General features: G+C 38.4%; 1 protein-coding gene across 3 annotated transcripts in view; it reads right to left on the bottom strand.

The window, feature by feature from the left end:
- Positions 1-25,476, bottom strand: part of DMD (dystrophin) — a gene marked incomplete at its 3' end in the record, with an annotated part of 1,946,774 nt that overhangs the window by 977,604 nt on the left and 943,694 nt on the right. For all 3 annotated transcript variants that reach the window (XM_081125527.1, XM_081125528.1, XM_081125524.1), the window contains exon 44: positions 8,329-8,476. In XM_081125527.1, the coding sequence (XP_080981653.1) occupies positions 8,329-8,476 (148 nt within the window). The remainder of the gene's footprint in view (positions 1-8,328; positions 8,477-25,476) is intronic.

The raw sequence follows: 25,476 nt of genomic DNA, 5'->3' as shown, positions 1-25,476 counted from the left end.
CGGAGCTGAAGAGCAGCTAAACTTGGACACCCTTAGGCTCGCCTTTCTCTGCCTTCTCCCCAACTCCAATGCACCAGCGCCCCTTGTCTCCATTCAGTTCCTCATCTGAGACATCCCAGTATTGTTTCTTATTCTATAACTACATGGTTTACATGGAATTTTCCATTTTCCGTGCAAATTTCCAATTTGGGAAAAGAAAAAGTGCATTTTGCTTAACTAGAACATAAATCTACACTACAAGCTTATGGAGATTTGATGGTGACTCTGAATATTACAGCATGGCATAATTAATCCATTTCGACTTAAATGTCCTCAATCACAATGAATTAAGGTTTATTATTATGGCGCAAAGTAAACAGCTTTAAATTAAATGTATTTATAGTAAATATATAAAATATAATGTGCATCCACCATATAATATATTATGGAGAAGTAAAACACAGTAACATGGAAAGATAAAGTAGAAAACTAACTTAACATTAAGAAGATATTTTGCCTAAAAACAGCAGTTAAACTCCTGTCAAGATAACACATTGCTCTTTCACTCCCTATGTTCTCTTAACATTAGTTGATTGAAAGCCTAAAAAGCTTCATCTAAACAGTCCCACTTTGTTTACTTCTTAAGGTTGACATCAAATGGAATTTCTTAAGACTGTAAGGTCTCATGCTTGCTCATGGCAAGATTTCCTTAGAAAAGTTGTTCGTTTTTAACATGGTTCCCTGAGAAGCATTACCCTATAATATAAACAGGCTTCCTCTCCATTAATAGCAAGAATACGCCTCTCTTTTAAATACTCAAACTAGTGGTGATTTTTATCATCTCTACTGTTAAAGTCAAGGTTTTTTAACCCCGTTAAAAAATAGGCCATATTCACCTGGCCGGTGTGGCTCAGCGGTTGAGCATCGACCTAGGATCCAGGAGATCGTGGTTCGATTCCCGGTCAGGGCACAGGCCCGGGTTGCGGGCTCCATCCCCAGCAGGGGGCGTGTGGGAGGCAGCGGATGGATGATGCTCATACATGTTTGTATCTCTCTCCCTCTCCCTCTCTCTCTAAAATCAATAAAAACATATTTTTAAAAAATAGTCCATATTTTAAAACGTTTTTCTTTCTAGTCTAGAAGAACATGGAGAGCTAAATATCAGGGCATGTTATAATACTGCCTTTTCTGTTGCCTCTCAAGGTACTTGTTGGCACCCCAATTCACTCTGTCAGCCTATGAGTTAAGATTATTTTCGTAACTTTCCTTCATGGTGCTCAGCTTTCCCTTCAAACCACCCATTAACATTTCTTCTTGTTAGTTCTAAAATGAGTAGGCAGAAGTGTCAGCTATCTGAGGAGGATGTGTTTGGCTGAATTGGAATTTTCCTCATTTTCTATTCCAAGTGCTATACTTTGATACAATGGCATAATTCATAAAAATAAGGTTTAACGAAACGTCTAGGTTGTCCAATATGCATTTCAGATGTTTGGGAACAATAATTCAGTGAATAAACTTTGTTTTTATAGATACAGTCTAATCACTTATAAAGTGTGGTTAGTTATAATATCTTACATTTAATGAGTAATTATTTTGTGGAAAATGCAGTTCTAAGTGTTTTATGCACATCTTATACTTATTCCTGTTTAAGAGAAGAGAAAGCAGAGACATGGAGAGACTTAAGATGCTTTCCCAAGATTCTGCAGCTATTGAGCTAAAGGAGCTGAGATTTGAACCCATATTTTCGGAATGTGGCTTATAACCTGTTAGTCAATCTTTTAAACTTCTATCAGAGCCTAATGTGGCATGTCTGTATTTTTGTGAGAGATAAAACTTTGCATATGCAATCAATTACTGGTGGTTGAATTAACATATAAACAGTTGCATAAATAATTGAATGAATTTATTACCAAATCAATTTTAGCGGCATATAACATGATTGATATTTTCTCATGTGAAAACGTGATATTTTTAAAGAGGTTCTCCATGGTGGTGTGTGTGGTTTTTTTGAATATCTTGAAAAATATGAATTGGTATACTTAATTTTTTCATTCAGAGAAAAAATAATTGAGTTGTATGGAACCAGACCATCTTTCTGGTATTGGTAGTCACTTTATTTTGAATTATAACACCAAGACTGAGTAGGACATTGATTTGTCCTTTTAAAAATTAAAAAGATTAAATGCAGCTCAGAGAAAGGCATATATAGACAAGCTCACAACATGTATATTTTTAAAATGCTATTTCATATCTAACCATGATACTGTTATGGACTAGTAAGAAGCTAGGAAAATTCCAGGACATTCAGAATAGGGAAACTAAGATAGTTAAACAGCAGTTTTGGGCCACCTAGTAAATCCCATCTTTCCTAAACCAAGTACACTTAAGAGTAAATGGTTTGCATTTCTCCTCCTCAACTAGAGGGTAAATAATTTAAATCACCCTACTCAGGGAGACAGGTAACAGAAATTCAATTAGTGCTATTTGCCAACCACACCCAAGGACAGACTAATTAAGAATAAATCTCATTTTGGTACATCAGCATAAAGCTGAGGAATATTCTATTGATCCGCCCCTAAGACCTCCCCTAAACACCCAGCCTTTAAAACCTCTGAAAAGGAAGGTCTCAGCATTCTCTCCCTCCAGGGAACACACCCCTACCATTCCTCTCCCTCTCTCCTTCCCCCATAGGCAGGTACATCCTAAAACTACAAGGGACCCCACAAGACTTCCAACCAAGGGAGCAATGGGCAGCGGCAGCTCATCCTGGGCTAATCCCCTGAAACTGTCTCCAAGGCCCCCTTTCCTCTGACTTCCCAGAGAGCTAAGGCAGCCCAGCCTGGGCTCTCCTGTTGTTTCTTCTATGCTCTTCCTTGTTTCGCTGTCCTAAGTGTGTTTTTGCTCGGTCAATAAATTCCTGCTTGCTTTTCTGTACTTGTCTCTAGATCGAAATCTTTCCCTCACTGGTAACAGTACCTTTGCTGATAATGATACATATAAGGCTAAACTCCAGTGAATCCTTGTATATATTTGTTTAGTATATAAGCTGCTTCCTTGATTTTCCTCAAAGTAACCATTACTGATTCATGCCAACAAGTATGTCTGCTGCTAGTAGGCACCATCTACATTGTTTCCTAAAATAATTTTCTAGCAAAAATGTAAAATCTTTCTCTTACTCACTATTAGCCAATCAACAATGATGATGGCTAACACAGCTGAAATTACCAAAGATTCCATTTGTCTTATCACTGGAAGTGATTTACAGTGTTATTCTAGACTCTTTTTCTGAGACTGATCAGAATAAAAAGATAACCTCAGCCATCTCATGTGCACACACAAAAATGCACATGTTCATGTGCATGATTGTAGACATTCTTAATCACTAGGGAAAAACACCTTAACTGTTTAGAGGATTTGTGATATCATTCAAAGTTCCTTAGTTAGAAAAACTCTTCCCTGGAGATCTATAATTCCCTTTCTTATTCCATCTATAAACTGAGTAAAAACAAACTAAATAAAAGTCTTTTTAAAAATTCTCCAATTATAGGAAAAAGTTCTAATGTTCACCAATTTCAACTAACCTACATTGTTAAGACGCTGGGAGGGACATTTAGACATTCTCAGAGCATTTAAAATTATTATATAGTTGCAAGATTTTGTAGAAGTATATGTACTAAAAGATCAAATGACATCAAAATCATTTGTTTTGCACTTCTGCTTCTGGACAAATTGAAGTAACAGGGATCAGATATAACCTCTCGACTAAAAGCTTTTTAAAATGGACAAAATATATAACACAATGGTTTTGAAGACAATAAACACCAGGCAATGAAAGATAGTGATCTCTGAGAAATTAGAAAAAAATGAGTTGAGTCCTACAGTTGCCCCCAGTTTATTGTCTAGGGAGAGATCCAGGCTATGACAAAGGATGGAAGGAACCCTCACAAAGCCAGGAGGTCTCCTTGAGTTGAAGAGATGGAGTTGGGGCTTCAAGGAGACCAAGATGGCTAGAGATCACAGAGCAGAGTAGCAGAGAGAAGACACACAGAGAAAGAACATCAGAGATCTGTAGAGAGCTCCCTTCCAGTTTTCAGTCTTCATCTGAGTCCTGATCAGCTCATATAGGTGAGGAAACTACACGTTTGGGATGTAACTACACAAAGGGGTTAAAGGTAATAATCACTAGAGCTCATATATGACTGGAAATAATGCCTATTCTCCCAGCCACAGTGAAAAACCTCATCATTCACAGGGCATTAGAAAGAGTACTCAGAAGAGTTTTCCCTCAGTGGGGTTGGCGGGAATGGGCAAAATTAGCCCTAGAGTATGCTGTTACATCCAAAACTCACAAAGTACAAAAGTAAGAAGCTCAAAAGATCAAATTATTTTCAATTAAATTAACTCTGTCCCAGAACAAAGGTCAATAATATTTATATGTACAAAAATATCGAGCATTTAATAAGTTAAAAGTCACAATGTCTGACACCCAATAAAAAATTACCAGTTATCCAAACCCACAGCCAATATCAAACTCAATGGGCAAAATCTAAAACTGCTTCCCTTAAGATCGTGAGCAAGACAGGAGTGTCCGCTTTCACCACTCTTATTCAACATAGTACTGGAAGTCCTGGCCACAGCAATCAGACAAAAAGCAAACTAAAAGGCATCCAAATAGGAAAGAAGGAAGTAAAACTGTCATTCTTTGAAGATGACATGATACTCCATATAGAGAACCCCAAAGATTCCACTGGAAAACTACTACAACTGATAAATGAATTCAGTGAAGTAGCAGGATACAAAATTAAAAAAAAAAAAACACCTAGGAATACATTTAACCAAGGTTGTAAAAGACCTGTACTTGGAAAATTATGAGACACTGAAGAAAGGAATTGAAGAAGATATAAACAAGTGGAAGCATATACCATGTTCATAGATAGGAAGAATTAACATCAGTAAAATGTCCATACTACCCAAAGCAATTTATAGATTCAACACAATTCCTATCAAGATAACAATGTCATATCTCACAGATCTAGAACAAATATTCCAAAAATGTAGATGGAACCACAAAAGACCCCCAGTAGCCTCAGCAATCTTGAGAAAGAAGAACAAAGTTGGAAGAATCATGCTACCTGACATCAGACTATACTACAAGGCCACACTAATCAAAACAGTATGGTAAGGGAATAAAAACAGACTTACATATCAATGGCACAGAAGAGAAATCCCAGAAATAAACCCATGACTTTATGGACAATTAATATTTGACAAAGGAGGCAAAAACATACAATGAGGTAAAGAGACTCTATCCAGTAAATACCATTGGGAAAGCTGGATGCTGAAAATTAAACTAGACCACCTTCCTACACCATACACAAGAATAAACACAAAATGGATTAAACACTTAAATGTAAGACTCAAAACCATAAAAATCCTAGAAAACATAGGCAGTAAACTCTCGGACATTTATTACAGTAGTAGTTTTTCTGCTATAGCTCTTCGGGCAAGGAAAACAAAAGAAAAAATAAACAAATGGGACTATGTCAAACTAAAATGTTTATTTTGCACGGCAAATGAAAGCATCAACAAAATGAAAAGACGACCCACTGATTGGGAGAGCATATTCGCCAATGATACATCTGGTGAGGGGTTAATATCTAAAATTTATAAAGAATTTATACAACTCAACACCAAAAACCAAACAATCCAATTATAAAATGGGCAAAAGACCTGAATAGACACTTCTCCAAAGAGGACATACAGATGAGAAATAGACATATGAAAAGATGCTCAATGTCACTAATCATCAGAGAGATGCACATTAAAACTACCATGAGATATCACCTCACACCTGTCAGAATGGCTCCATCAACAAATCAACAAACCAGTGTTGGTGAGGGTGTGGGGAAAGGGGAACCCTCGTGCACTGTTAGTGGGAATGTAGACTGGGGCAGCCACTGTGGAAAGTAGTATGGCGTTTCTTCGAAACATTAAAAATGGAACTGCCTTATGACCCAGCAATTCCAGTTTTCGGAATATATCTGAAGAAACCTGAAACACTGATTTGAGAGAATATATGCACCCCTATGTTCACTGCAGCATTATTTAAAATAGCCAAGATTTGGAAGCAGTCCAAGTGCCCATCAGTAGATGAGTGGATCAAAAAGCTGTGGTCCATTTACACAATGAAATACTACTTGGCTGTACAAAAGAAGGAAATCTTACCTTTTGCAATAGCATGGATGGACTGGAGAGTATTATGCCAAGTGAAATTAGGCAGTCAGAGAAAGACAAATACCATATGATTTCACTTATATGTGGAATCTAATGAACAAAATAAACAACCAACCAAATGCAGGCCGGGGTCGAGACTACAACCGAGGTACATGCCCTTGGCCAGAATCGAACCCAGGACCCCTCAGTCCATGGGCTGATGCTGTAACCACTGAGCCAAACTGGCCAGGGCACTGTATTTCATATTTTCAAGAAGACAGAGGAAAGATTGACACATTGAATAGAGACATGGAAAGTGTAAAAAAACCCAAATCACACTTCAACAATGTGTTGACTCACACAAAGCAATGTCTGAGGTTAAAAATATACAGTGGATGTGATTAACCACAGATTAGATATTGCAAAAAATTAGATTTGACAATTTTACAATAGAAATGATGTGAAATGAATTATTTGAAAACAGACTGAAAATAAAAAGTACAGCCCAATATGTATAATCAGAGTCCCTGAAAAGGGAGAGGAGACAGAAACCTAATTTTAAAAATAATGCCTTAAAATTTCTGACTTTGATAAAAGTGATAAACCCGCAGATCCAAGAAGCTTCAAAGACCTCAAGAATAGGAAACATGAAGAAAACTATACCAAGGAACATCACAAACCAATTGCTTGATTCCCAAAAGCATTCCCTGATAAACCTGCTGTATGCTAATCTCCATTTCAGAGTGGGCTTTCCAAGGATGCCAACCTGAAATATACACCAAAACCCACATCAAAACACCAACAATAGAACAGAGGTATAAATACACTTCTACATGGCTTCATTTTTTTCATAATGAGTATATATTATTTTATAATAAAAAAATTAATATAATTACTTTGTGTCAGATATCTTTGGATATGGCAAGAGATTTATAATCTCCCCAAGAAAACCTCCTATGGCACTTATATTTCTGCCTTTAAGTCAGAGACCTAGTGATGCTGCATTAGCTCAAATTTTGCTTTAGTGCTATTACAAAATGTACTTTCTATATGATGGCAGATTGGGAAATCCATAAATTTCTTCCACCTCCAATGCCAATGTTGGTGTGTATATAAGTTTGATTGGCATACACATAATTACACAAGATTTTTAAATTATTCATTTCCTATATTTCCTATATTCATATGCATAGGTGTTTAAATGCTTACTTTCTTAATATCAAAATGCATGTTTGCTATGCAAAAATATTTGAGAATAGAGGATTGTAAAGTTGAATATGATATTGCTTTTACGAATCCAGCATTTTGAAATGTCAGAACTATTTAATAAATTACCTTCTTTGCTTTCATCTGTCTTGATCAGCATATTCTGGCATTAAAAACTGGCCACAATTCAAATCTCCGTGATTGAACACAGCTCCGTGAACAATTCGAGTTTAAAAAGTTGCAAAAATACTTAAGACTTGGTGTAATAAACACAATATTTCTTATACCTAAACTGTATATTTTATAACCAGAATTATAATCTCCACAAGCCAATTTATCTTTATCTGCATACTCAAAAGACACAGCAAGTTGAAATTAAACGATACACTGGTTATAATCCATATGTTGCCTTTCCATTAACATAAACCATAAAAAAGTCAATAAATATCTCCAATTAACTCAGCATTGTTTTGGCCTCTGGACTATCTCAGAAGGCATTTTGTCAATCGAATATATGGAAATATTGCTACATCACCACCAATTGTCCTTAGGGAAAGAGAAACTGTAATTTCACCATGATGGATATTTCTAGCAACTACATTATTGCTAAGTATACCACAAGTTCTTCTGGACAGGAACCAACAGGAAACAAAAACACACGCTGCCCTAAAGCCACAGGACACCCTGCCTGAAGATGCTTCCCTGCCTCACAGATTCAATTACACTTTCATCAGATAACCCAGTTACATCGAAGCTACCTCTCATCCTGTCCAGAAAAATCCACCGCACAGTCTCCCAGTGATGTTCTACTAAGTGTAGTAATGGCAACGAAAGTCAGGAATTATAACCTGAACCTAAAAAAAGTTAAGCAGTTGTGCTGCTTGTGGCGAAGAGGAACACAGCTCGGAAAAAGGGATCTCAGAATCTTACCTTAAGATACCATTTGTATTTGGCATGTTCCCAGTTCTCAGGGACCTGTGTCTTTCGGAGAAACTGCTCAGCTTCTGTCAGCCACTGATTAAATACCTTCATGTCATAATGAAACCGTCGCCACTTTTCAACAGCTCTGTCAAATTGCCTAGAGAGAAAAAATATGAATCAAGAGAAAGAAATGGGTTATGTAAAACAAATTACATAAACAGAGCATATATGTTTAATTACATTGACAAGAACAGTGTTAAATAGAAATGGCAAAATAAAATAAAGGAAGGGCTGGGGTTTTTTGCTTTTTGTTTTTATTGTTGACATTACTAAAGAAGTTCCCATTTCCCCCCCTTTGCCCACCTCCACCCCCTCCCCTGGCCACCACCACACTGTCTGTGCCCAGGGCTGTGCATATATGTTCTCTGGCTACTCCCTTCACCTTCTTTCATCCAGCCCCCCTCCCCCTCCCCCTGACAGCTGTCGGTCTGTCCCATGCATCCACGCCTCGGGTTCTCTTTTGTTCCTCAGTTTATTTTGTTCATTTCTCCCTCTAAAATTGAATACATTTCTTGATTGAAACAAAGGTAAAGACAACAATTATGGAGTATTGACATTTTCTTCCCTGTGAGCATATTTATTTATTTTTGATTCTAGGAATTTAAAAATACATTAACATCTAATACATTAAAGATTTTAAAGCTATTCCATTTCAAATGGATCAAAATCAAACGATCTCATAAAGTCTATCAATTTCAACGTTACTCTGGATCCAAAATACTCTATTCATTAAGATCCTCAAGCACCCAGGACGATGTGACTTCTACTGTAGGCTCAGATATAAGCAATTAGCCAACTAACTGATACACTAGTGTAAAAGAGGGGATGAGTGCTGTCTCCCTTCATTGTACCCACTAACATTTTAAAATGGAATTCCGAAGGAACTTACAGGTATGAGTCAGGCTTTCCATTTACCTTAAGGTTGTTGCCCCTAAGAATCACCCGGGGTGTTAAAAAAACAGTAACAATAAAACACTGAATCCAGGCCTGGCTCTAGACCAATTAAACCAGTATCTTTGGAGGTGGGATACTGATATTGGTTATTTTTCTAAAGCACCCAGGTGATTCTAACATACGATCAAGGTGGAAAAAAAACTCTACAAAGTAAGTTTTACAGTCTTGAGGGGTTTATGATCTCCTGGATCTCCCGGGGCCTGTCCAAACAAATATTTGGTAGCACTAAACCAAAAGCCATCTTGAACATTCCTGGCCGTGGGGCCGCCTCCGAGTACAGTAGTCTGTCAAAGTTCTCTACATCCATTAGGAACTTGAAATAACTTAGAACTTAAGGAATGTCACAACCCCCTACTGTTTTAATAGGTAGGGAATGGAATTCACATTTATTAAGCAGTTACTATGAGTCAGGCACTGGGTTCTGTGCTTTCACATATCCAATTTCATTGACTCCTATGACACCCCTTGCAACATAACAATTATTATTCCTATTTTCCCCTTGAGAAAAATAAGAGGGTGAGTAACTTGCAAAAAAACATAAACAGGTATAAATGGCAGAGAGGGGATTCTAACTCAGATCTCTGTGGTTTCAATGGTGCCTTTCACCGCCTTACACTGTCTTTGCTGGGATTTCTTTTTTTCAAGTTGAATTCTTATCATACCAGTTAAACAATTCAGTGACAGAGTTATAGGGTTTTTTTCTTATTATTTTTCTTCTTTATTATCTTCCAAATATTTAATTATGCATCTGCATATACACTGCATTCTAACAGACATTGCATTTCATTACTAACTATATTTCTTACTTTAAAAATATTTCAAACAGAAACCAAACAAAAATATTAAAAACAGACAGTATTTTGAAAGCATAAAAAAGGCAGCCAATGGTAACCAAAAGAAGTAGTCTCTAACTACAGATAGCTGAAAAATAAGAATTTGGCCTTTAATAATTAATGACATTCTAGAGCTGATCAAGTATCCTATAACCATCAGCCACAAAATGATTTTCAAAATATGTCTAATAATAATTTTGTCTTTATATATTTTCAGTGGTATCTAATACACAATATATGACTTACAAATATATCTTAAGAATTTACTCCCTTTTATGTCTCACAGGCACTTGTATCACTGGACCCAGCAAGTTGTTAAATGAGAATCTAAAAAACAATGACGCATACTTGGTATTGTTCCAGCTTAGTGAGACTATAGTTGACTTTAATTTTCATTATATATCCTATGTTGTCAGGATTCCTACAATGAGCACTTCATAATTTGATACTTAGAAAAATACAGTCCTTTAAAAATAATTTTAAAAGGCAGTCCCACATGCTAACATCTACCACCTTCCCCCCTGTTCCTGCTCCCACAGTCTGAGAAACAGGCAGAAGGTAACCGGAGCCCAGAGAAGTTGTCATTTGGCCACAACTTACCATTCCACCTTTGCAGCAGTCCCCTTCTTACTTTGCTTTCTCTCCTACCCAATCACCAGAATTATTCTTACTGTCAACCCTTCCAGCTACTGGGAGGTGACTGGTCCTCCAACATTTGGGCTATGAAGAGCCACTCTCTTCCTTCCAGGCTGCTGCGCAGACAAGTCCCTCCACCACTCACCTCACTGGCAATTACCATCTTCCCACCGCCCCATTCCACGAAGCTTCCTCCCACCCCAGCCCCTATCTTTCCTCTCAATTCCCCAAGAAAAGAAATCCATAGGGGTCCATACAGCTGATCATGGTCCCCATAGCTCTGCAAGACAGAGCTGGAGGGAGGAAGGCAAGGGAAACAGGCTGGGGGCCCTGGGTTTGCTATTTACCTACTTGTTCCAGGCCCCCAGGAATGAGACAGGGTGGAACTGGGAGCCACAGCGCTCTGCCTGTGTCGTCGCCTCCACAGGCCCTGCTACTGCCTCAGGACTCTGGGACTTTCATGCTCCCATATTCCCGAAAGGCCCACCTTCCCTTTAGCTCCCTTTCTCCTGTCCCTGCAATGCAAACCGTCGCCTACTTAACGACTTGATCTGAACTACTTACCCTGACACTGTCAATATCCAAATAGAGCATCCGAGATAGCCTACAACCATAAAACTTGGCAACTGTAAAGCTGATCTAATCTCATTATTAAATGGACATTAAAATAAGTACGTCTAGTCAAACAAAATATTCAAGAATAAAAGCATGCATTTTATGCATTTAACGTAATCATATGTTAAACTCCATTTCAAGCATTACATAAAATTTTTAAATATACTTTTCCATATTTAATATGCGTTAACAGCAAAGTCTAAGTCTATTCATAAATTTACTATGTAAAATTTCTTTTTTTATCATGATGACTTATAAACTTAATCTCTTTCCCGCCAACGAAAATTCCAAATGAATAAAATTTTTGTCAGTTTTACAATGTTACACTTGTAAATGTAATCTCTAATTGGTCACTAAGCTTCCTGAAATCCTCACAGCATTAACTGGACTGTACGCATGATTGAGAGAAAAGGCAGCACCGATTAAAAACACATAGAGACATTAAAAATAACACTCAGGGAAATAAATACAAGTTTTACCCTCTATATTATTTCTTGGGGAAAAGAATTGCTGCTTTTTTCCCTGGCAATAAGAAGAACTCTAGACTCAACTAAATAAAGGACCAAAAATATCAGTGTAAACATATGTATAATAAATCAAGTGATTTTAAAATTTTGCAAATATTAAAATTCTCATTCACTATGCGAGCAGTATTTAAAATTACGCTGCTGCTCCATTTATGCGCACCATAACTTATTTCCTGCTGTTCTAAATCAAGTTAGTCAGATTATTCTCGAGCATAAATTACATTTAGGGAGTAATTTAGGCACTTTGGGACATATTTTAACACTTTCAGGCCATTAAGGTGGTGCTGAATTCCATAAAATAGATTTAAATAAATAACACCCTAGTAGCCTTCTGACACATCCATTGTGGCTTTGTACTTAGCTCTGCTAACTCAGCACTGGGCTGCTGGTTATTTCCTCCCGTGTATTTGATCTTGGATGTGGTAAGTGGGAGGGATCTTGGCTAAAGTCTCATGATCCAAATTGCAGGTAAACGAAAGTTAAATTAGTTATTTGCCTCAAACCGTAGTACCTTGCTTGCCCCCTCCCCACCTACCTCCTGGTCCCACTCCTGCAGGAATTAAATTACTTCATAAAACCTAACTGTACTAGCAGGTGTGAAGTATTTTCTACAGAATCGGGCTCTGAGGAGCTCTCCCTTGATCTGAAGCTCCTCACTTCTCTCCTACCCCTTTAAATTCTTATTCCTAAAACACTGCCCCAGATTGTCTTTGCTCTCATGTCGAATATACATATATACTGAGCCCAGATCCAGATATATGCAATTCGACTCTACCACTCCCTGGCCTCGGGCTTGTACTTGAACCCATGACCTCCCTCCTCTGGCAGGTAGAGCACAGCGTTGGGCCGCTCGGTTGGGATCCTGGCTCCACTATTTACTGTATGGCCTCGAGTAGGTGAGTGGCCTCTCTGAAAACTCATTATAAAAGTAGCTCTATGGACGAAAAGGGGCCACATGCTAACGCTGAAAATCTCAGGGCAGGCCTGCGTGGCTGCCCTGCAAACTCAGAGACCTAAAATAACCACAAAGGATGGTCTAAAATTAAAACTTTTTCACTAAAAGCAGCCTATGGTGGGTAGTCACGCCCTAAGGCAGTATTTTTCCCTAACAAAGGTTAATTTGCACCTTAATTGAGCCTGTGATTGTCTTTTGCATCTGAGATAACACACCTGATTCACACAGGCCTTTGCAAAACAAAGTAATTGCCCCTTTCTCTGGGCCCTCAGTGCACCGGGACAGAGACCAGGAATCTTCTCATTCTTATTGGTATCTCATTAACTGTTGACTGTTAACTGTCCTGTACCCGCCTATGTTACAGAAGCCTGTGTCTATCATTTTACTTTATATCCAATCCCAGAGGTTTCCCCGCTTCGCTCTCTCCCACCTCCCTGATCTATCACCAGTGGATTTCCTGGAACCCACTCGCATCTCCCCCTTTGACTGTCACCTATAAAGCTAAGTGCAAAACTGCCCTTCTCCGGAGCATCATCTCAGCCTGTTGAGGTTTTAGCTCCCAGGGCATGTCTACAGTTTGGCTCAAATAAATTCACAAAAACTCTTCACAGGTTGAAATGTTTCCTACGTACGTAACCAGTACCTACCTCCTCAGGTTATTTGTGAGGGTTACACCAAAGAATGTGTCTGAATTTCTTAGAACTGCGTCTGGCAGTGTTCAACACACAGTCGTAGTTTTTATTATTGTTACTCTGCCTCTGCTTGGCTTAGGTTTTCAAATGCAAATCATGTCACTAATACAGAACGAAAGTCTGGCCAGGGTCTCTCTGGTCTCCACTAGACATTTAAGAAATGATTTTATCTTTAATTTTAGGATTTAAACTAATTAAATAGACCATGTCGGTAGCCTGCTTACAGGAGCGGAATCACTACTTGCTCATAGAATCCATGGTTGCCCGTGCCTAGCTCTATGTTATAACACATATTTGTTTATTTTATAAACACCTTTTATTGTTAAACACACTAATACATAGAGGAATGTATACATTTTGACTATAACTGAAGCCAGGACGTTAAAAAAGTAAATCCAGCAGCCAGAAATCCCTGTTGAACCCCCTCCCAATCACCAGGCCCTCCTGCCCACTCCCCACATAGCCTCTCTCCTGCCTTTCCAGGCAATCACCCCCTAGGGCTTTGTAGCATAAATGCGCATTCCTAACACTAGAGTTTGGCTGTTGTATGTTTTTGAACTTTTTATAAATGGAACCCATATAACATGTATTCTCTTGTGTGGGGTTCATTCCATACTTTTTATTTTATTAATATGATTACTTTCTCAGTATGGCACTTTAAGATTAGTCCGTGTTGTTGCTTATTTATTGCTATATAATATCGACTGTGATTTTTTTTTTTTAATGATAATAAATATTCAGGTTGTTTTAGTTTGGAGCTATTATAAGGCTGCTATAGACATCCCTGCACCTGTCTTCTGGAGCTTGCCCACGAGCATTTCCGTAGAGTATATTCCTAGGGCTGAAATGGATGGCCCATAGGCTGTGCGCAGCTTTAATATTACTAAATTGTCCAAATGGTTAGCACTCCCAGCAGCAGCAGTGCATGAGCGTTTACACTCCTATTTACAATTTACGACCCAAGCAGCAGTGTAAGAGAATTCCAATTGCTTCAAATTCTCAGTGCCACTTGGTGCTGTCAGACTTTTACATTTTTACCCTCGTGGTTAGTATATAGTGATACCTTATTTTAGTTTTAATTCGCAACTCCCTGACTCCTAATGGGGCTGGCAAACTCTATGGTTTTGGGCCATGCAAATTTCTTATTTTGTGAAGATGGCAAAAGTCGTAGACGGTGTTATTGTCAAAGTAAAACAGATTTGTTATTCACTACAAAGTGATCATTCTATAAATACCATCCAGATCAAGATATAAAACACTGTGGGCGGCCAACAAGCCCTCTTTGTGCCCCTTATCACTTTTCAAGAACTTCTCCGTTTTCAATCAGATTGCCTGCTCTTTCCTTAAGGATCTGCAGGGATTCTTCATAATTAGGGATGCACACACGTTATCAGTCATACGTGTATTCCAAGTATCTTTTCCTATCCTGTGGCTTTCACTTTCACTCTTTATATGTTGTCTTTTATGTACAGAAGTTACTAATATACAATATAGCCCAGCTTACTCTTTTTACTTATGAGTGCTTTATACATATATTTAAGAAATCTCCCTTTACCCAACATTCATTAACATACTCTCTGATACATTGTTGTAAATTTTATTAATTTTCTTTTTCCCATTGAAATGTGTAATTCTCCAGAATTTTATTTTTGCATATAGTATAGAAAACAGATGTATAAATATTTCTAAGCAGGATATTCTATTCTAGGTTTTAGAGTAAGGTATGCGTACAGGACAAAATAATCGGTGTGCAGCGGAAAAATTAAAGTGTGTTGTGCAAAGTAAGTCTCTGTCTCACTTCACACACCCCTGAGCCCTGCTAGTTACGCTCCTTGTAGATAAAAAAATTAATTTGAAACATTTATAGAGTAAGGCAAAGAAATAAACAAATACAGTGGTATAAAGTGATACCTTTATCATTCAGTTTTGTTGTTTTCAATATATCCTTGCTAGTGCTTTTACAGCTTTGGATTGACTTTTTTTTTATCTTCTAACACCTGTTTATTTTACCCTTAACCCTCTCTAGGTTGTGTGGGTCTGACTCTCAGGCTTCCCACCAGCTGGAGTGGTACTTTGATTTTAAGTTTCTCACAGTGGTTATAATAATTGAGTTTAGGAAATCATTTTCATGCCTTCATTCCCTCTCTTCACTGCTGAATTTCTGCTCATTTTGTTCCCTTGTTTCTCATAATAACTTCTCATTTATTGCCATCTGAACAAACAGAAAAGACTGACTTTATTTGAACTAGATCACCAACGGCCACACTTAATGGAACCTCTTTCCAATCACAGGGGACTCTTTAGCCACACTTAAAGGATACAGGGACACCTTTCTGTGAGAAAAAACCCAGAAACTAGTTTGCCTACTCATATTATGGGTGATCCTCTTGGATTTCCTGTCTGCATATTTTCCTATACAATCTCATTCCCTCTAAAAGGTTCAAATCACATCGATGGCAGGGGCTGGCAAACTGTTTATCAAGTTCTTGAGAATAAATATTTTAGGGTTTGTTGGCCATGCAGTCTTGGTTACAACTACTCGACTCTGCCATTATCTCAAAATCAGCCATAAACTGGACATAAGCAAATGGGTTTGCTGGGTCCCAATAAAACTTTATTTAAAAAGACAGGTGCTGGGCCGGATCTGGCCTACCGGCTGCACTTTACCTGCCCTTCACCTCTAACCTGCTTACCACAGAGCCCCAGGTGCCCACCCTCACCTGGGCTCTCCAGCCAGCTGTTTCTCAGGCTGCTCTCACCAGAACATTCTATGTGAACCTCCAACATGACATTGAACAGTTCCTTACTTTCTCCTCTAAGGCTTTTCTTGTCATTTTAGCTAATGATTGTCAAGCTAGAAATCTGAGGTCACCCTTTATTCCTCCTTTCTTTGTCACCATGTTTGTCTCTGCAGCCCATCAATTCCAAGTCAGAAACGACTCTGTGAACATGACCTCTTCCTTCTAGCCTCGCTGCCGTGGCCTTTCTTGAAATCCCTTAATGCACTTTTCTTTGTCATATTCCAGTTCATCTCTCCCTGTCATCGTCTGACCACCCTCTAACCTATGTCTGGCACTGTCATCCCTTCTTTTCCACTCCAACACCAACATTCACGTAGCCCACAGTATGGCCTACACTTGAAAACGCTGAGAATCTCAAACCTTCCGTAACAACCCAAAGGAAATCTTAAAATTCTTTAGATTTCTAAAGTATGGTGTTTTTTTTAAAATTTTGCCGGTCTCTCATTAATGCATGGGATCTGCATGGATCTGGATGGGATCTAAAATGGGGACTGCAGTCCCTCTTTCCCTGCAGGTAGGCAGATCTGTGACGGAGGGAGCTAAACTAGGAAAGGCTCGTCAATAAGCTTAAGTCATCTTAAATAAACGATGACTTTTTCAACTGTAAGTCCACACAAACACATCCACACTCAAATATGCAAGTGTGGGCAAAAGGAGGTTTACAGCTCTATTACAAATAAATAATACAAGAATTAATAAGTAATACAAGAATAAACTGTGTGTTTGGCGTACTCACAAATGTAAAGCTACTTCTGCAATCTCTGTATATGTTATATATACACAAAAATTTATACACACAAAGATGTGTATGTATATTTATAAGAATATGTATATATATATATGTATGTATTTACACACACACACACACACACACACACACACACACACAAATCAAGTATATTATTTTGACTTAGGAAGAGACACCATTTATCCCTGAGATAAATTGCTAAGTACTCACATAGGTAGGGATCCGTATTTCCACCTACTCTTAATATCTGATCACTTAAGTAGCTAATTGTAAAAAGAAAAACGAAAGTGTCTCTGATATTTCTAACGTCTCTGGTGTTCCGCAAACCTCCTGTGCCCTTCTCACTTCCACACATCTTTGCCACAGTCCAGAGTCCCAGCAGACCAATGACTGTATTTGACAGTTCTGTCATGTTGGGAAAATATTCAGGGTGTGCTATTCCTGTGCTGCTTCTGAAAAAAACACACACAACAATGTAGGTTTATGCTAATATTAACCTAAAAATTATGCGATTTCAATGTCTTGATTTGGCACAATTAGCACCCTGTAAAAATACCCAAAGTAGCAAAAATAGTTTGCTATTAGTGAGCTGTACTGTTGCCTTTAATAGTAGGATCTTTTGGACAAGTTAAGCACACAAACTGATTCAGCAGTCTCAATTAAATAATTTTCATTTCTTAAAGAGTTTAAGGTAGCATTCCTTCTGAGCACCTCGCGTATTCATGGATGCCCTCTACAAAATATGAGCATTTTATTTAGTCCTATTTATGTATCTTCTAGTATATAGTCCAAATGAAGATAATACAGTGTTTGACATCATAGCTTCTAAATCTTATCCTTAATTTGTTGGCTCAAGGGGATATGTGAAGTAAAGGCGTCTTCCTCTTCCTTCAAACACAAACATATGTAACGGATTTAGGAACTTTTATGTAGAAATAGCAGCAAAAGCAGGAACAAAAGCAAAAAGCCATAGGTATGTGTTACACACTCTACTACGGACTTAAGATTCGGCACAAGATTAATATTTCAACACCACCTTAGGGTAGGTACTATTATTATATTAATTTTGCAGATGAGAAAACTGAGACTTTGGGAGGCTAAGGAACTTGTACCTTTCTAAGCAGGAATGCAGGGCAACACTGCAGTTGAATAAGGCTAGTTTATAGTGTATTTGGCTTCATTTGTAGCATCACTAGAATTAGTAAACACCATATTATCGCATGGAAGACAAGAAATGGTGCTTCTACAACATACTGTCCTCTTGGGCATAAAGCATGTTGTTACTATTCAGTTCCACTCTTACATATCTGAGCGTCATAAATCTTATGCTAAAAAGGGAAGGGCCAGGCCAGTGTGGCTCAGTGGTGAAGCACTGACCCATGCACCAAGAGGTCACTGGTTGGATTCCCAGTCAGGGTGCAGGCCCGGGTCGCGGGCTCCATCCCCAGTAGGGGGCGTGCAGGAGGCAGCCGATCAGTGATTCTCTCTCATCGATGTTTCTCTCTCCCTCTCCCTTCCTCTCTCTAAAAATCAATCAAAACATATTTTTTTTAAAAAAGGAAAGGGTTAATAAACGATCTAACATCCTTTTTAAGCCTCGCTTTTTCAAACTAACATCTGTTATTGACAGCTACATCGTGTTGAGTATACCACACTCTCAAATCAAATGGAATTTATCTTGTTTTTCCAGGAAAATCCTTGATGGTTCCTCATCTTATTGTTGTTGTTTTCTTATTTTGTTCATATTATTTCTTGTCTTAAAATGTTGTTTCTTCTAGATTTTCTGTCCAGATATAATTTCCTCCTTGAGAACCTTCCTGATGCTCCCAATTAGAACGCTGATTGTCCCTAACATTCCTTCTGTCCTGCTTTAAAGAATTTATTCCATTCTAATTTAAAATAGTGTCATTACACCCAAACTACAGTAAATGCTCTCTAAGGGTAGAAACTGTGTTGAATCACCATTTTTACCTTCTATAACAGGTACCCATGAATACCCTTGAACTTAATTTTTGCAGATTCAAAATTAACTTAAGTTTAATACATACAATTTGTATCCATTTTGAGTTAGCACACCTTTTAACAGGAAAATGTTATGTAGATTAGAAATCCCAAACTAGGACCTTTAAAAATGAAGACACACCTTTTGATTTAAAGCAGGTCATCAAACAAGGAGGTTGTACAGAATATGAAATTTGAAGGCAGGCAAACATGGTTTTGAATTTCTGCTTTATTACTAAACAGTGCTTGGTAAATTTCAGCAAGTAATTTCATTTGCTGATTTCAGAATTCTCATTTGTGAAGTAGGCATGATAATATCTACTTCACAGTGTTGTTATGGTACGTTTTGTTAAGCACACAGTAGGTGCTCAAGCAATGTTGGCAGTAACAATAACCATAATATCTAGATCTATCTATCTGTCTGTCTGTCTGTCTATCTTCGCGCACAAAAGTAGAATGGTATCTTCAGGTAGATTGAATATTCTTGTATTTTAAAACTCATACATTTCACCATGTATAAAATGATTTGCCTGCTATTGTAACTGAGAAAAACAAAACTACAGTAAATGGTGTCATATATCTTTCCCTGTTTCTTTCTGAATGAGAGATAGGACATTTGGTCTGGCTCCAAGAAATTTAACTTCAAGTTTTTCTGCTAAAGGGTAGTGAGAAAGGGAAAATCCACTTTATTTAAAAATGGATGGGAAAGAGATTTTGATCTTGAGGGCAAGTAAGATATTTCGGTGTAGTTATCTTCTCAGAAGTATTATTAAAACACAAATTACAAGTATGTACAGTAAGGTTAGAAAATAGAAAAGCATGACGTTTTGCTTCTTAGGTTGCCAACGTGTTCATTTCTTCCATAGGCTGTTGCTGCAACTCAAATTCACCACTTGAGATTAGCTTATAAAAGTGTCTCTCTTATATGGGGACTCGTTGCCTTTGACTGTGATTAAAAGTAAAGATTAGGAGCACTGTGTAGCTTGGAATATATTTGCTATGAGAGCACAATAACACAAATATAAAAATAAATGGAAACAATTAACTTTTCGCTTAGCTTTATTCTATGTGGGCAACTCTGACACGGTTTCACTGGGACCATTACCTTTTACAAGGCTGCTTTTTCTATTAAGGGAGTTATAATTAACAAGAGACCTCCCCCCCACATAACAGTTATCATCTACCGTAATAATGAACATATACAAGCTATTATTTTTTCTAATGTTTACTACATCTTATTTTATTTTATTTTATTTTTGGAATGAATCTCAAAGGTGGTAGATTTTTTTAAAAAAATAGTGACTTTTATAATTGTCAGTTAATTCTAAAATAATTTCCAAAGAAAGGAACACTACTCCCACTTTGCTGTTATAAGCTGGTCTTGGAACGTGCAGAAGCAGTATTATAGAAAAAGAACACATTTTGAAGCACCAAATGAAATCAATGGAGAATTAGTGATGAAATTACACCAGAGTAACATTTCAATTAGAAATCACAAGGAGACAATATCTTGGCCATCGGGGGTTGTAGGTAGTAAGGAAAATAATCCTCTTCAGTGGACATGGCCTATTTTGCTTGGCGCTGCACCTATAAGTCAAATGGAAAATGCCCAAAGTACTTCCCTATAAGATCAGATAAGTGCTAATTAATTTCAAGGCAGATTTCAGGTTACACATATCTGACAAATATCTGATGAATGAATTACGCCCCTCAGCAGGATGCGATGCTCATTTTAGTTGAGCCCACTGACCCCGTGAGCATTCCCGCGCCCCCCCTACGGATGTACCTGTGGGAACAGGCCCCTTCCAGCGTGATGTCGTGCAGGCAAGACGCCTTCACTTCAAATCCTCTAGCAGCTATCACTCAAGGAAACTTTCATCACATCTGATTTACTACTTTATGAATAAATATCATCAGAAAAACCAGGCCCCTTTTGCTGTTTCACATTCCATCTTATTAAAACACAAGTACACGAGGGAAATATTCTCGGCATAAAACCACTATATTCATTAAGTTTTCTCTCCTGCACCTGAAGGCACATGTCTAAACCCATAGGGGTTACTTTATTATTTAATTAGACCTGATTCTTTTCTATCATTTTAGGTGTTTCGACTGAAGTTTGGTTAACATTGGTATATGCTGTGCTCTCTGGCAAATAAATACAGCTTGTGCCGAAAAAGGAGGGAGCAGAAGCAAAATGTAAAAAAACACCCAGAAAACAAATACCGAAAAGCATGAAATGTGTATAGAAATAGAATCTCCAAGACACCAAATACCAGTGGTCAAAGCGCACTAGAAATACTTCATAAATGGGTATGAAGCATAGTATCTGCACATTTTATTTAACCATAAATTCATTCCTTTAATAAACCTGTATCGAGTGCTTAGTACTGGGGCTGTCAGTGGGATAAATTCAGGGGGTACAAAGATGAAAAAGATGCTGTCCCTGCCAACGAGAAACGGTTCAGTGCACGCGCTAAGTGTTCTCATGAGGGTGTGTACCGAGGTGTAGCACATGCTGTACTTGCCCCAGCACGTCCCCTTGCCCTTCCATTTCAGGGTACACTGGCCCAGCTCCCAAGTGCCAGCGCTCAGGTGCCTTTGCCTGGGGACAACCTACTCAGGAATTAACACCGGTGGCGGGAGCTCTCCACCGACGACTGATGAGAGCTGATGCATAAATACCCAGCTCAGCCCGGCCGGGCGGGGCCCAGCGGTTGAGCATCGACCTGGGATCCAGGCGATGGGGGTTCGATTCCCGCTCAGGGCACAGGCCCGGGTTGCGGGCTCCATCCCCAGGCAGGGGCGTGCGGGAGGCAGCTGATCAATGACTCTCATCATTGATGTTTCTCTCTCTCTCTCCCTCTCCCTTCCTCTCTCTGAAATCAATAAAGATATATTTAAAAAAAACACACAACAAAAATAAATAAATACCCAGCTCATCTGACACCCTCAAATGGGATAACTTATGTTTTACATTGTCTCCCAAAGTTTCCTCATAGGGATTAAGCTCCAGATACCCAAAGTGTTAATTGGGTTGAAAATGCACCATTTATCGGCTTTCTTGGGTTCCCTGCCTCACTTCCCTAAGATGTTCTGGTACTTTCCAAATACTCTAGACTGAAGTTCTTTCTTCAGGGTCTACTTTTGAGGGAATCCAAACGAAGACAAAGACAGTGCCAGCAGAGAGGAGAGTGGATTAATTCTATCTACCCTGTAGGATTGTGAGAGTAGGAGGGAAGAAGTAGTTAAGGAAGGCATCCCACTAGATTGGGGCCTAGATGAGTGAGCAGAGGTATTTCAGACAGAGAAACGAGGAAGGGCACTATATGAAGCAGGGCCAGCATGTGTGAAGGCTCAGACTAGAGTTCTAAATCTACCATCCATCACCTGGAGGGCTTGTTAAAACACAGATTGCTGAGCCCCACCCTCAGGGTTTCGCATATCAGAGAGGGAAAATTTTTATTTCTAAAAAGTTCTCAGGTGATGCTGATGCTGCTGAGGCGGGGACCACACTTTTGAGAACCACTAGCATGGAGGAAATAACCAAATGACAGGTGGGAAAGAGGGACTGGGCCAAGATTATGAAGGTTCATGACTATTCTGTGACCTAAACTTGTTTTTCTTTTTAGTCCACTATTGCTAAAATTGTTTATTGCAAAAAAAAAAAAAAAAAAAAGCACCAAACTACTTACTAAATAGTAGTACATTTATATAATATAAAAAAAAATGACAAGATTCTTGGAGAGAGAACATATAGATAAATATTTCATATATACTTCCTGGCACGATTTCTTCGGCTCTATTTTCTGCCCAAATTCTGCATATATGCAACCTATAATCCATACTTCCCACTACATTTACGACTGTCAGTTGGCAGCTTCATGCTTCTCATGAGCTATGGACCTGGGCCACAGCATAACCGGCTGGTCCAACAACTGGCCAGCAGGGCAGCAGAGCTGAGGACATCCAGGACCACAAGAAACCAGAAAGCATTAGTTTTCTATCGCTGCTCTTGACTGTGAGAACACACTGCATTTTTTTTCCTTAAAAGAGAAGTTTAGTCATATTGGGTAATGGAAAAAAATACGGGTTATTACCAGTTGTCTTTCTGTTTTTAACACGTATAAATGGTAAGAGTTAATTACTGGTTCAACCTTCATACTAGGAATTGCTCTTTTCAGATTTTTTATTTCTTCATGACTCAGCCTTGGTAGGTTATACGTTCCTAGGAATTTAATCGTTTCTTCTAGGTCGTCCAGTTTGCTGGCATATAACTGTTCACAGTCTTCTCTGACAAACATCGTGTGTGCTTCAGTCGTAATGTCTCCTCTTTTATTTCTAATTTTATTTATTTGAGTCCTCTCTCTGTTCTTGTCAGATAATACCAATGCTCAGCTGTATTTCTAATACAGCTCTTCCCCCTCTTGGACATAGTGGTGGTTATAATTCCCTGTTCTCTTAAAGTTAGGCATGGCCTCATGACTCGCTTCAAATAATGAAATGCAATGTAAGTGACATGTATGTAACTTCTGGGTAAAAGGATTGCAGTCAGGGTAGTATTTTCCATGCACTTGTTCCGTTATGGTGAACCCTAAGGCTTTTTGTTGTGATGATGGAATGACAGAGCACTAGAGCCTCAATCAGCTGAGGTCCTTGAGTGACTTTAAGGATCACAACCCTTTGTTGACCTATGCTATGCATGTAGCAAGGACAAGAAATGACTCTTTGCTGTTTCTAGCCAATGACATTTTGGGGTTGTTTGTTATAGCAGCATAACATAGCCAATCATGACTAATACACTGTGTTCCTCTTTCTTGGTTTCCTTTCTCATTTGGTAAAGCACTTTCTCTTATAGATTTCTGGAAAAGAAAAAAAAAGGCTTAAAGGAGGCAAGTTTTTGAGACTTTGTCTGAAAATGACTTTATTCCCTCCTCACGCTAAATTTTTAGTTTGTCAGCGTGTATAATTTACCTATTGTTGAGCGACAAACTATCCCAAGATTTAGCATCTTAAAACCAAAATATATTATCTAAGACTTTCTGAGGGTCAAGAGCCCACAAGTTGGAATCTAAGAACTGGAACCAAGAATTCAGTATTATCTCTGGACATCACCAAGCTTCCCCTGGAGAGCACCACCACCTACAGTTGAGAACCACTGACCCAGTATCATCCTCTGAGATTCTTATATTTTCTGTTCATTTTACATTTCTTTGCATGTTTTTACTAATTTATGAAAGATGTCTTCAAAATGATTGTCTACCTCCTTTTTGAAATTTATTTCTGCTACTCATTTTTTACTAGGTTTTGTTTCTTAGGGCAATTTTAGGTTCACGGCAAAATTGAGCAGAAAGAACTGTGAATTTTCATATGCCCGCTACATCCCCCCACCAACCCAAAGCCTCCCCCATTATCAACATGCAGGACCAGGGAAGTACATTTTCACAACTGATGAACCTACAGTGACAAATGATAACCTCCTAAAGTCCATAATTCACATTAGACTTCACTCTTGGTGTGGTACCATTCTATGGCTTTAAACAAATATATCAGAACATATGCTCGTCATTATATAGTATTACACAGAATATTTTCATCGCTTTAAACTGTTATTAAATGTTTAAATTGTATGATGGATGCAGTAACTAGTCTCACTCCGAGATAACAATTAGTTACATTTAACACATTTTCTTAAGATCTATACCTTGTCTTTATTTCCCCAGAGTTTCTTGACTTGTTTATATTTGTTATTGTCTTTCCTAAAATGACTGCCTGCTTGCTTTTTTATTTTGGTTTCTTTCTTTTCTGTTAGTGACTTTTTTTTCAAATATCTGGAAATCCTTGACTGTCTCTTAAAATTAAGGTACTTAAATGCTTATTGGAAGCTCTCTGTGTACATGTGGGGCTTATCAACTGGCAGACTTCAATACAAGGTCATCAGGCAAGGTTCTGGCTAGTTCATTGGTGGATCATAACATATCCTTAACTATAGACCTTTTGTCTTATGACAATCAAGTTCTCTGAAGAAAAACTTACAAGCTCCTGTCCAGAGCATAGAAACTTACGAGCCAAGCTGGGGAGGAGGGACTAGTGGTCTCACGATTCTACATATTGACCTTAACTTAATGCCCTATTTTCAGTATGAGGACTCACTGCTTCCATCGGCTGATTCTACTGTCTGCATGTTGAGAGATTTTCTCTTTCAGCTGCACCAGAAAGCAAACAACGGACTTCTGTCTGATGTGATGGGACAGAAGGGCTGTCTGACTGCTCTGAGCTGGAGGCTTGGCATCGAATTGCCCCCTTTAAGGGCTGCAGACAGGCCTTTTCTTTCT

Source organism: Miniopterus schreibersii (genome assembly GCF_964146895.1).
Source record: "Miniopterus schreibersii genome assembly, chromosome: X".
Classification (NCBI taxonomy): Eukaryota; Metazoa; Chordata; class Mammalia; order Chiroptera; family Miniopteridae; genus Miniopterus; species Miniopterus schreibersii.
This window is presented reverse-complemented; position numbering and strand designations above follow the sequence as displayed.